Source organism: Neurospora crassa, linkage group III, assembly GCF_000182925.2.
Source record: "Neurospora crassa OR74A linkage group III, whole genome shotgun sequence".
NCBI lineage: Eukaryota > Fungi > Ascomycota > Sordariomycetes > Sordariales > Sordariaceae > Neurospora > Neurospora crassa.
In genome coordinates, this window is record NC_026503.1 from 250,470 (window position 1) to 262,554 (window position 12,085).

The window sequence follows — 12,085 nt, forward strand, 5'->3', positions numbered from 1 at the left end:
TGAAAGTCACTCATACATACATTATCCTGCAAACGCTACATGTCATCTTAACCGCCACATCTGCGCACATCTATTACCTCTAGGGTAGGTACCTCTTACCCCTTCCAGGGCACGTACCTACTGTACCAGTAGTATTGTACAGCACTAGTCTAAAAGCCCTGCTCCCCCCTCCACTTCCCCTCCCACCCCGGGAAAAACGGGCTCTCCTCCAGGGTCCCGACCTCCCACTCCCTCGACACCCACCCCTTTTCAACCTGCTCCTCCGCCCATTGCTCACAAGCCCTCACGGCCACCTGCCTCACATGTTCCTCGCACTTATACTCCATCAACTCCCTTTTCCCCTCCTTCAACACCTTCGCCAACAACCGCGGCACGTACTTCTCCTCCCTCAGCTCCTCCAAGTCCCAAAAGATGGCCTTGAAATTAAACACCACGGCTCCACTGACCGGCATCCTCCTCAACGTCTGCGCATCACACCGCAGCTTGATATCCTTGACCGTCACCTCGTCTTCCCTGCCCTTGAATGCTGAACGCGTCCATTCCATGGTGTCCCCCGAAACAGATCTGTCAGGATCAGGCGACGTATGGAACGCTTCCCAGTCCTCTAGACCCCACGAGCAGCGGCTGACGGGGGATTCGGTCGATAACTTGCTGAACCACCGATCCATGGAGAACGCCATCTTGGATTCATAGTCCGGTACATGCGTGTGGATGGACTTGAGCGGGGCGTCGCGGTGTTGAGAGGCGTACCATCCCACGCTGGAACAGACGATAGCGGCGCGGAGGTAATAGAGGCCGTCGGTCTCGTTGCGCATCATGATTGCGTAGTCTTCAGGGACGTTATCAAATAAGACTTGCAGCGGGTCGGTTTGTAAGAGATGGGTGGTGGTGCAGAGGAGGTGGTTGTGGAAGAGGGTTTGATCGGATGATAGGGAAAAATGCTGCGGGTATCGGTTGCACAAGAAAGAAAGGACCATCTCCATTAGTTCGCGGCTGGCGTGCGAGGCGCATGGGTTTTGGAAAAAGATCTTGGAGCCGTGTTGGGCGAGTAAGGCGCGGCGGGTGGCCATGGTGGTGTGGTAAGAAGAGGTGAGCTCGACCCACCAGTCTGGATCGTATTTCATGAGGGCTTCAAGTGTCTTGTCAGTGGAATGTGGTCGAGGGAGGGGGGTTGGAAGGGAAACGGGGGAAGACTAACCCATGTGCTGATGATACCCCCAGCGAAAAGGTCGATAAGGCCGAAACTTGGCTTTGGTGATGTCCCAGGTTTCCGGAACGGGGTTCGGATCGCGGACACCGCTCAGGGCAGCATAGTCGGGGAAGCGTCCGAGTGCCTTGATGTCCTGTGTTGAGAAACCGGTAGGCGTGTAGAAGCCATCCTTGTCAAAGTCGGGGGTCGTGACTGTTGGTAATGCTTGAGACTTGAGCATCTCAGGTGTGATGGCTTGGACATCCACCTTTTCAAATCCTGGAAGCGTAGCGAGGACATGTCGTCTTGAAGGAGGAAATTGTAAGAGGTATGGAAGATCTGTCTTGACTTTGTCTTTCTCTTTGCTGATTGCGATGCTAGCCTTTCGCTCCCTCCCTGTTCGTCGTAGACGTAGAGTCAAAAAGCGTTGTAGCGTGAAGAGGATCAGACAGACAATGACGCCTGCCACTGAGATATGGGCTGTCGAGACGCCAAAAGTCTGAGTAAACAACATGGTATCAGAGGTGTCGAAGACGTCGGAAGTGATGGACTGTTTGGTGTTGTAGCCAGACGGTGAGGCCATCAGTAGGTACCTAAGATATATATATCTCGGTGACCTTCAGCCATGTCGTCCACCCCGCAATGCCGCCAAGCCATGCTGTATCAGTGTATCGCCATCAACCACCCAGCAACATCCCGAACCCTCAATGTTCAGCTGCGGCAAGTACATCATGGGTTCTCCCAGACCTATCATATGTCGTTCCGGTTCATCCCTACCGATATTGGTCTTTTTGTGCGACCAACCTAGACCACGATTGGGGAACCGATCCGGGGGATTCTTGCGTGTAAGTGATGAGATACGGGTGCCGATAAGATAGCTCTATACTTGAAAGAAGAGACGGGAATGAGGGGTTGATAGCGTTGCATGATAAGGTACCCAGAGATAAGAGGACTTCTCGATCTGGAAATGATTCTGAATACCATGCAGATGTGAGTAGACATTTGGAAGATATTGTTAATGTCAACTTCTTAGAACAGTTGGAGAGTCGCTGAATATCGGATCTTGTTTAACATAAGGACGTTGAGAGTGCCAAGATGCCTGGGAGGTACTAGAACGGGAAATTGGATTGGCTCAGTACAGACATATAGGGGCACCGGCTGGGCTCCCTTGCAACAATTAGCTACGGCAGGTGCACACACCTGCGAGTCTTCCGTAGTATAGTGGTCAGTATGTGAGCTTGTCAAGCTTGAACATCAGTTCGATTCGCTCGAGACCCGGGTTCAATTCCCGGCGGGAGAGACCTTCTTTTTTTCGTTTTTCTACCTGTCACTCGATCCTGATTTGATGATGGTCCTTTTTTTTCTGAAAACAACGAAGTCGTCTTCACCTTTTTGACCCTGTTTCAGTTGAATATTGTCACTTCATCATTCGAACAAACCACTCGATCGATCCCCCAAACGCCTTCCCCAATTATGTTTCCAATCATGACATCCAACCAAACCTTTTCCAATTGCACCATTCGATGCCAGTCCTTTTTCCAAATTCCATCCGTCAGTTCAACGGCAATATCCTCAACCCATTCGGCAGCACCATATCATCGGGTCCCTTATCATTCACAAACGACAGGCTGATCTCCTGCAAATCCGAATCATCCACCATGACCGTGCCCTTGCCCCTCGCCTCCCGTGTATAATGCGACGCCGCGCCTTTATCCGCCTTTTCCACGGCCCCGTAAATCAAATCCGCCACCTCTTTGCGCATCCGACAGCTCGTGAAAATCGGACTGCTCTCAATCTCCTCTAACAACTCCCGCTTCTCAGTCCCCCGCTCAATCTCGTCAATGACGCGCTGCACGTCCTTAGCGGTTATGGTGGCGGGCGGCAAGACGCCACGACTGTTGTCGCGATGGGGCCATTGCACGTCAGCGAGCTTGTGTAGGAACAGGATGACGGCCGCCATGCCTTGGGCCAGCAGGACGGCGCGCTCGTGCGGGGAGAGGCCGAGGAAGATGCTGGGTTCGGTGGAGGAGTGCGAGAGGGAGTCGTCGACGAGGATGCGCTGGTCCACGCCAAAGGTGGCTTCGAGGATGCGCACCAGGAGGTTGGGGTCCTCGAGCACGGCCGAGACGTCGCGCAGGTTGAAGAGCTGGACGGCTTTGGCGTAGAAGTCGGGCATGATGTCGCGCACGTCGACGCCGTGGAGCTTGCGGGCGTGTCCGGTGTCGACGTCAAAGTAGGTGGATGCCAGTTCTGCTGCGACTTTTTTCGTTCGATTCCATTAGCACTTCCTTTCTTTTTTTTTCGATTATCCAGATTGGATTTGGGGAATACTCACACTCGCTCGAAACACCAGCCGAGCACCTCTGCGCAGCCGCAAACGCCCTCCTCACCTCCTTGGACTCCTTCAACCCGTCCAACGTCCTCTTGACCAACTCTCCATACCCCCCTTCCTCCACCCCCGCCAACTCCTCTCCCCACGCCGGCTCCCCTCCCCAATCCTGCTCCGACTCTCCCCCTCCGCCCACCAGCACCCTCACCACCTCCCTTTTCTTCCCACCTTCTTCAACCCCCCCATCATCTAAATGCAACACATCCTTCCGATCCGAGCCGCCATACCCAAACCCAAAACTATACCCAAACCCACTATCCCTCCTCGCCTGCTCCAACACCAACCCGCTATCCACGCTCTTCAAAAGCTGTCCCCACTTCTTCCCAATGGTATCTTCAAACCGCTTATATACCAAGTCCCGCAAGATGTGCGCCACAGCCACCTTCGACATGCCCTTTTCCTGCGCAGACTTGATCCAGTCCATCTGCACCTGACTGACGAACTCATCGTACTTGGTAAACAGCAACAACACGGGGATATGGCGCGGTACGATGCCCGAGAGGTGGTCGAAAAAGTACTGCTCGACGGCCGATATCGGGCGGTCGGGGTCGGCGGACGAGACGCAGTACCAGATTGCGTGGAGCGGGGCGTCGGTATCAGAAGAGGTGTGGGCCTTGATGAAGTCGGTGACGATGCGGAGGGTGGCGTAGGCGAGGATGTACGACGGGTCACCACTACCGTCTTCGCCTGATTCGGGAGGGGGGGGAGGGGGGAAGAAGAAGTTGGGGGAGGAAAAGATTTCGACGCGCTTGTTTTGGCCTTGGAGGTCGAGGGGGTGGTTGATGTCGTGGGTGGCGGAGAAGGCGTCGGAGACTAGTTTCTGTGGAAGTAACAGCGAGTTGGGGTTAGTTGGTGATTAATGATAATTGAGGTGGGAATGTGACGGGACAAAAGACGAACCTTTTCAAGATCAACACCAAACACGCGCGAAAACAGCTCCTGCTTGGTTGACTCGGGGTTTCCCAGGACCAAGACCCGGAATTTGGGACATGGCGCAAGGAACTCGGACGGCGGCGTCAATTCAGCGGAATCGGTATCGTTACCTCTAGAGGTAGTTTCTTCGCCCATGGTGATGTATGTTCAATCGTCGTTGTTGCTGTACAGGTATGTCTGACAATCAGTCGTGCTTGGTTACTCCAAATATCTACCCTTTTGTAAAAGCATCGCGGTTCTATCCCCATCTTTATTTATTTCACAAGGCAATGTATGCAATATTCTAGAAGCTCCCGGGTTGCGAGCTCGATACGTATAAGGCAGCTGAATGTTCCATTGGGTGGTGGTATCTTTCGTCGGGGTGAGTTGGTGGGTGGTCTGATGACGACACGCCACCGTCACGGTCACACCACGAACCACATTCTCGTCCCATGTAGGTGGGTGAGGCCATTCGACAGCGGAGGGGAAGCCATAGGAGGAATGAGGGGATAGGGCTTGTAGGGCCGCTTTTTTTACTCGTCGTCGCACATTGTTTTGGGATTCATCAGTGGTCTGGTCTTTCTTGATTGATTTCGCATCGTTCGTTTTATTGGGTCGCGCATCGCCAATGGATGTCGCGACCGACCGACCGAGATTCATGCAGTGTGCAGGCAGGTTTTGGTAGCCAACGAAGAATGCAGAATGGGAGGAGAAGTGCCAGTACTGCACTGCAGTGCATCGACAGGTTCAACGTCAAAACAAAACGATGCGATGGGGTACAGCTGTCTCCAAAGCTGCCAACTGCACAGCAGGTGGAGAGGCAATGCTGATAGGGCTGATTTTGATTGTTGTTGTTGTTTGTCGGTGTTTGTGAACTTTACCAACCAGGACGGCATCAAGATCGACCTCGATTTCCATCAAAGACAAATACACCGACTGCAAGTCCTTACTTAGAGGTACTCATTGACACACATCTTGGAACCGTGGTAATGCTCTCTTATACGGATGATATGCTCCAGTCTATCGCGGCACCTTGTAACTTTTGTACTCGCTCAACGAACTGTACTGAAACCGAAAAGGGGGAGTTTTGCTTGAATTGATTGGTCGTCCAAACATGTTGGCAGTAAATTCAGGAAAGGCCTGCATTCTGAGCCAGTGACTGATTGATTCATCGTCGCACCACATCCGTCGTCAATTGAGTGGTTTTGTCGACTTCTGGAAATAGTAACGCATTGTGTTGGCTTTGATGCACGCATTCCCGGCGGCGGCAGGCAGTCCTACATCCCATTTGTTGGTTGCTCTGATTGAATTTTTTTTGTCTTTTTTTTTTTTTTTTTTTTTTTTTTTTTTTTTTTTTTTTTTTGTTGTTGTTGTTTCCTTTTTGCTCATTGTCGTCCGTCGTCCGTCGTCTGGACCTGCATCAGTGACTAAATGCATCGCAGCGCATGTGTAGAAGTAGTCCAGCATCAGCCATCAATGTTGCAGCATTGAGACGTAGGACAACGACGACAACGACATCAACAACAGAAAGTGTTGACGAAGGAAGCCGTCAAATAACACAATTGACCAAAAGAACGTTGACCGAAAGAACGAAAGCCAAGACAACGGATTTTTAAGGAGACAAGAGGAGATTTGTTTCATGGACCTGGAACCCCCGACCGGCTTTTCGCATCCGAAGAAAAAAAAAAGGCTCGAATCGAAGCTGAGATGGAAGAAGTGGAAGCACAGACCAGGGATACCTCTACAAGCCAGGCAATATCCACAGCAAGCACTATTTTTGTAGCACTGGGAAATGGAAAGTTGCAAGGTTTCTGGTCTCTACCGGACGCTAGGCTCTCCCGACGCCGGCAGGCCGGGGGGGAGCATCTCAGGCCCTGCCCGTGACTGCAGTGGATCTCTGGAGCTGGATTGGATTGGATTGGACTGGAGTTCGGTTGGAGTTCGGGCCTGGTTTTCCAATGTCCTGTCCTTGCTTGACTTTTTGGTGCGTGATGACGGAGGTGAAGGGGGTCCGGGTCTACTTCTTCGAATACGAACAAAGCAGAAACCTCTTCATCTCGTTCTGCTGGTTCGGGTCTTGGTTTTTAGTTCTTCTTTTCCCCCTTTGTGTCCTGGCACCGCTTCTTTCCTTCCATGGAGCCTAGTACACTACATACACTACTACTGCGTACATGTACGAACGGGTATAACCGCCCAAGACATCGACTCAAGCTAGTGACCATCACGGGATGAACCAAACCAACATAGGGGTCACCATCATCAGTGAACTCACTTGGGACTTCGTTGACACTAGTGCACAGTCTGGACTCGCAGCAGACCCCCAAGATTCAGGATCAGGCTCGTGTTTTCGATTAGACGCCAAAAAGCGAAAGGACGATCGGTGGGGTGCGCCATCAGGAGGCCACTGCCGGGCGGGCCAGTGGAGGAGCGCCATTACCTTACGGGTATGGGGTGCTATGGGGGTGTTATGGGGTGCCAAGACGGCGTGGCTGTGTCAGATTTACGGACCAGGAAACGACCCAATCAGATGGCCCATAGCCGCCCCTGAATGAATTCATTCCAAGTCACTCAGTTACTGAGAACGAACGGTACTCGACGAAGGGAACACCGACAACCCAAGATCCCCTGAGAAAGTCCAGTTCAGATCGGGCAGTTCAGTTCCTCTCTCCAGCGATGACCGATGACCTGGAGCGAACAACCACAACACCAACAACAACAACAACCACAACAAACAGGGCCCCTTGCGTACTGGTAATTTCGGCCCATTGGTTGACCCACAGGGCAGTTCCCCACAGTCATGTTCCATTCTTCCAATCGAAGTGCCTTTTTGCTTCCGTGACCATTCCAGTTGCTGCCGGTTCAGTTCAGGTTCCAGGGCCGCAGCACAGTGCCAATTGCTGTTTCTCCTGTTCCGTCTTGCGTCCTGTTCCTGCGTTTTGCCCGTCAACTGCCTGCAGTGTGATGTGTGTGGGTGGATGCATCTTCAGCTGAAGTGAAGGGATCCGGGGTCCTTGTCTCTGTCTTTGTTCGTTTCTTTTTTCTTTTCTTTTTACCACTCGCTCCATCTTCATCTTGCATTTTTACCCTTCTTCCCCCTTCCTTCCATCCCATCTTTTTCCTCTTCCAATTCCCCAACTATCCATCCAGCATCAGACCAGTCCTTGTAGGACAGACATTCGTTATATTGTCTGGATATAATAATATACGAACCGCCACTCTTTCCCCCCCCCGAATTAAAACAACAGCCCTCTCGAGCACCTTCGATTGATTATACATAAACCACACACCATGCGCGCTACCGAACTCCTCGCCGGCGCCGCCGCCCTCCTCGCTTCCGGCGTATCCGCCGAGGCCTACCTCGGCTTCAACTCGGGTAACACGCTCCCCAGCCGCGAAGCCAAGTTCAAGAAGGACTGGGTGCAAGAGTTCACCACGGCCCAGAACCTCAAGAACTCCCCTGGCGTCTTCAACGCCGTCCGTCTCTACACCAACATCCAGGCCTACTCGCAAACCTCGGAGCCCATTGAGGCCTTTGAGGCCGCCATCGAGACCAACACCAAGATCCTGCTGGGTGTCTGGGCCTCGGGCACCAACACCATCGAGCCCGAGATCAAGGCTCTCCAGAACGGTATTGCCAAGTACGGCAAGAAGCTGACGGACCTCATCATCGGCGCCTCCATCGGTTCCGAGGACCTGTACCGTGTCTCCGTCACGGGCATCCAGAACAAGTCGGGTGTCGGCGCGGGCCCCGCCGAGCTCGTCAAGTTCATCGCCGACTGGAAGAAGGCCTTCCAGGGCACCGCCATTGCCAACGTGCCCATCGGCCACGTCGACACGTGGGACGCCTGGACCAACGGTACCAACAAGCCCGTCATCGACGCGGTCGACTGGGTCGGTGTCGACGAGTACCCCTACTACGAGAACGGCAAGGGCAACAACATTGAGAACTCTGGATACCTCTTCGACCGCGCCTACGATGCTATTGAGGGCGCCGTCGGCGGCAAGCCCATCTGGGTTACCGAGACGGGCTGGCCCTACGTCGGCCAGACGTGGGACCAGGCCGCGGCTACCATCAAGAACCAGCAGTACTACTGGCAGGAGGTTGGCTGCCGCAAGCTGTTCGGCAAGGTCCCCACTTTCTGGTACAACCTCCGTGACTCGAACCCGGACAACGAGATGAAGTTCGCTATCACCGACAACCTCTCCACCACCCCCCACTTCGACCTCACCTGCCCCAAGACCTTCAAGACCACCCCCAAGGGCTCTTCTTCCAGCGCTTCTGCCACCTCTTCTGCCACCGGCACCGGTGTCTCGTCTCCTTCTAGCATGGAGTCTGGCTCTTCTGGCTCCGGCTCCTCGGGCTCCGCTTCCTCCGGCACTGCCTCTTCTTCCGAGCCTGCTACTGTTACCGCCCCTGCTGAGACCGCGGTTGCTACTGGCTCTGCTACCTCCGTCAAGGGCGTGTCGGCCGCTGCCGTGGCTGGCATGACCCTTCTTGTTGGTGTCTTTGCTATGCTTTAAGGAAAGAGGTGATTGATGTCAACAAATGATATAGATGGAATGTGTCAGGGAACTGAAGTTAAAGTTGGGATTGCATATAACTGGGCTAGGTCAGGTCATGTTAGTTAGGTCGACAACAAATAGAGAAAGGCGATTGCCAAGTTGGTTATCATGTCTTGTGTGTCTTGTGTCTGTTTGTCTGTTTGCTGGTGATGTTGGACATGTATGCGCTTGCATCTGCTATTTGCTGTAGCTTGTCGTAGCTTGTAAACATCTGTAGAGACAATGAATGCATCCAGTCGTCAATCAGCAATAAAGATCTCGTCCTACATTCGTGATACTTTACCACATCAATGAACTGAATGACAAACAAGGTGATTCACCTTGGAACCACTAGCTCCATTCGTTCCCGGCGCCAAGCTGAGTCCAATTGCCAAACGGATGGACCCCCGGTGTTGCCGCTCTGCCGTTCTGCCGCCGCCGCTCCGCCCGCAACAACGCAACGCAGCGCCTATCAGTCACAAGAAAGCGTCAGCTGCTTTGCTTTCATCCCTTTCATCAGTGGCTCGCCCCCCGGCGTGGCTGGGCTTGTCAGTGCCCAGTGGCTGTCCGCCAGCCAACGCTTCACACACAAATGATGTTGGCGATTACACTAGGACGATCATCTCGACTAAAATCCAATAACGAAACAAACAGTGGAGAGCTGCCCATCTTTTTTGTACTACGGGAGGGGGACGGTCAGATGTCCGTTGTTTGCGAATTTAACCGGGCTGCCTACCTAGGGTCCCGGGGGGTAGGGGGGGGGGGAGGTGATCAGGTTAAATGCAAGCATAGATCAATCGATGGCAGGAGAGCACAGCACAGCAGGGAGGCAGGGAGGCAGGGAGGCAGGGAGGGTGTGGTGTGGTGAGGTGTGGTGTGCTGAAACTTGACACTCAAAGCAAAGCCGAGGAGGGATGGACGGGATGCGCTCCCGTCGGTTGGGTGGTGAGGTGGTGGTGGCTGCACGATTAAAAAGGACCTAACAGGGTAGGTAGGGTCTGTTAGGTGTTGTCGGTTTTACTAACAGCTTGGCTACTACACTTCTAGGCGAACTGATAGTGGTTCGGTTAGGTGCAAACCCGACCACTGCAGCGGCGCCGGCAGCAACTCCGTCATCCAGCGTATCACCTGGGCCCGGTTACGTCATTGACCTACATCATAGGTAAGTAGCTGTAGGGTCCAGTCCTGGCACCTCCTCCCGAGACCCTGCCGACACCAACCTACCTACGCTACCTACCGCCCCCGGGGATTGATGATCAACAAAAAAAACCTTTACATCAACAAGTTTGGTTCTTATGCGCTTGTCGTTTGTTGCCAAGTCTGCAAGATAAATATTGGCAATCGAGATCCTCCTGCAAAGTTTTTTAATTTGTGTTTTCCTTTTTGAACCATCGATCTCTCTCTTACCTTTCCCAACGCATCTATCCGTCCATTTTTCGCTGGAAACTGAATCCACATCCAGAAAGAACAACAACACCACTACCAACCTAAAGATTTCCTAGTTCGGACATCTCCATCCATCTATCGTATACCACACACACAATACCCACCAGAGCCACGAAGCTCCATACCAGACAGACAGACAAATCCCCAAAATGTCAGCCCAACAACCAACCGAACGCCCTCAACCCCCCAAATCCGAAGGCTACCGACACGGCGGCACCGCCACCCCATCCTCCAATTTGAAGCCCACCATCACCATGTCCATGTCCCCTCACTACACCCTCCCCACCTCCAAAGCCGGAACCCCTCTCAACTCCGCCCCCGGCACGCCCGTCAGCGGCACCCTTCCCAGCCTCTCCAGCCTCTCCAGCCTTTCCGTCTCGGGAGGCTACCCAGTCCCGCCCCGCGGCCCAATCCGCATGCTCTCCGAACACGCCGTCTCCGACACCCCTTTAACCTCGGACCCCTACGGCGGCGCTTCCTCTGCCTCTGCTTCCGGCGGTGACTACATGTCCTACCGCCGTCCCACCAACGCCCAATCCCAACTCCCCACCGCCGAACTGCGAAGTAACCTCGCTGCCACTGCCACTGCCACTTCCGCTACTGCAGCCATGGGCGCAAGCGGTGCCGGCGCATGGGGTTCCTCGCGCGGAATCATTGGTGGTTCCGGACCAGCCAATCCTCGCGAGGCAAGGGAGACGCAGTACGTTTCCTTGTCTGGGTCACGGAACAATAGTAGTACGGCATTGAATGGGATGGTTTCCTCCAGAGGTCATCCACTGGCTAAAGGAGAGAACATGCAGCAGCAGGGTGAGGTAAAGACGGAAGGAGAACAGATGGCGCCGTATGGAGAAGGGGAGGTGGCGCGTGCTGTGGAGGGGCAGGCGAGAAAGAGGAATACCAATACCAATACCAAGAGACGGGAGTCGATGGCGCAGGGAGAGGAACAGGGGAAAAGACCGAACTTGAGTTTGGCGCAATTGGGAGAAGGAGGAGAAGGAGAAGGAGAAGGAGAAAAAGAAGGAGAAAAAGAGGGAGAAGCGGGGAGTGATCACCATGGAAGAGAAAGGATGGGGAGCGCGAGTCAGAGGGAGGCTAGTGGTGAGAGGCATGGACGGGTGAGAGGGGAGGTCAGTTTGGAGCCTTCGGAGGCTGATTTGGAGAGGTAAGTCCTTTTTTTTTTTTTTTTCCCACCTCTGGCATGAAACGAAATGATGAAGACAGCACTAACGGAAATGGTGTCGATACAGAAAAAAGATGCAGCAGTCTTGGAAGCGGGAGGAGATCAAGCAGGCGAGAAAAGCAGGAAAGGATGTCGACGGGACGAGCGGGTTGAGCGGAAGACAGCCTAGGCCTGAAGTATAAGGAGTGTCTGTCCTCCATGAGAGTGCTGTTGGAGGGGTATTGTTTTGGTGTCGAAATCTTAGACTATTAGACGGACGTTTTAGATGTGTGTGCGTTTTTTTTTTCTTTTTCTTTTTTTCTTCTCATTCTAGATTGGTGTGTTTCAGATTATCGACAAAAGTGGTACACTGAAGGTGGTTGTAAGATATGGTAGAAAAAGGTATATTCATGTGACAATTTACATTGGACTACTGTACCCAACCCAT

The 12,085-nt window shown here is 53.2% G+C and overlaps 4 protein-coding genes and 1 non-coding gene across 5 annotated transcripts; 3 read left to right on the plus strand and 2 right to left on the minus strand.

Moving 5' to 3' along the window:
- Nucleotides 1-149: 149 nt before the first annotated feature.
- NCU09173 (hypothetical protein) lies at nucleotides 150-1,729 on the minus strand (the record flags this gene model as incomplete). Its single annotated transcript, XM_953990.2, has 2 exons — nucleotides 1,199-1,729; nucleotides 150-1,129 (listed from the first exon to the last, which is right to left on the minus strand). The coding sequence occupies exons 1-2, from the start codon at nucleotides 1,701-1,703 to the stop codon at nucleotides 150-152; spliced, it is 1,485 nt and encodes a 494-aa protein (XP_959083.1). The 5' UTR covers nucleotides 1,704-1,729.
- A 567-nt stretch (nucleotides 1,730-2,296) lies between these two features.
- NCU09174 (hypothetical protein) lies at nucleotides 2,297-6,161 on the minus strand. The gene is made up of 3 exons (XM_953991.2): nucleotides 4,479-6,161; nucleotides 3,525-4,398; nucleotides 2,297-3,448 (listed from the first exon to the last, which is right to left on the minus strand). Exons 1-3 carry the CDS (start codon nucleotides 4,644-4,646, stop codon nucleotides 2,742-2,744), a joined length of 1,749 nt encoding a protein of 582 aa, XP_959084.1. The 5' UTR covers nucleotides 4,647-6,161; the 3' UTR covers nucleotides 2,297-2,741.
- NCU15216 lies at nucleotides 2,397-2,489 on the plus strand. The gene has a single exon. It is a non-coding gene; the product is annotated as a tRNA-Asp (tRNA).
- Nucleotides 6,162-7,206: 1,045 nt separating the features above from the next.
- On the plus strand, nucleotides 7,207-9,338 carry NCU09175 (GPI-anchored cell wall beta-1,3-endoglucanase EglC). The gene has a single exon (XM_953992.3). It carries the CDS (start codon nucleotides 7,779-7,781, stop codon nucleotides 9,009-9,011), a length of 1,233 nt encoding a protein of 410 aa, XP_959085.1. The 5' UTR covers nucleotides 7,207-7,778; the 3' UTR covers nucleotides 9,012-9,338.
- An 888-nt stretch (nucleotides 9,339-10,226) lies between these two features.
- NCU09176 (hypothetical protein) lies at nucleotides 10,227-12,080 on the plus strand. Its single transcript, XM_953993.2, has 2 exons — nucleotides 10,227-11,640; nucleotides 11,726-12,080. Exons 1-2 carry the CDS (start codon nucleotides 10,628-10,630, stop codon nucleotides 11,838-11,840), a joined length of 1,128 nt encoding a protein of 375 aa, XP_959086.2. The 5' UTR covers nucleotides 10,227-10,627; the 3' UTR covers nucleotides 11,841-12,080.
- The last annotated feature ends 5 nt before the right edge of the window (nucleotides 12,081-12,085 follow it).

What these genes read in the sequence shown, in the direction of transcription:
- NCU09174 (XM_953991.2), bottom strand. Translation starts at nt 4,646, where the DNA reads ATGGGCGAAGAAACTACCTCTAGAGGTAACGATACCGATTCCGCTGAA. An exon ending in TTGGTGTTGATCTTGAAAAG is followed by an intron (nt 4,399 to 4,478) that starts GTTCGTCTTTTG and finishes TTACTTCCACAG; the next exon opens with AAACTAGTCTCCGACGCCTT. An exon ending in GGCTGGTGTTTCGAGCGAGT is followed by an intron (nt 3,449 to 3,524) that starts GTGAGTATTCCC and finishes GAACGAAAAAAG; the next exon opens with TCGCAGCAGAACTGGCATCC.
- NCU09175 (XM_953992.3), top strand. Translation starts at nt 7,779, where the DNA reads ATGCGCGCTACCGAACTCCTCGCCGGCGCCGCCGCCCTCCTCGCTTCC.
- NCU09176 (XM_953993.2), top strand. Translation starts at nt 10,628, where the DNA reads ATGTCAGCCCAACAACCAACCGAACGCCCTCAACCCCCCAAATCCGAA. An exon ending in TCGGAGGCTGATTTGGAGAG is followed by an intron (nt 11,641 to 11,725) that starts GTAAGTCCTTTT and finishes GTGTCGATACAG; the next exon opens with AAAAAAGATGCAGCAGTCTT.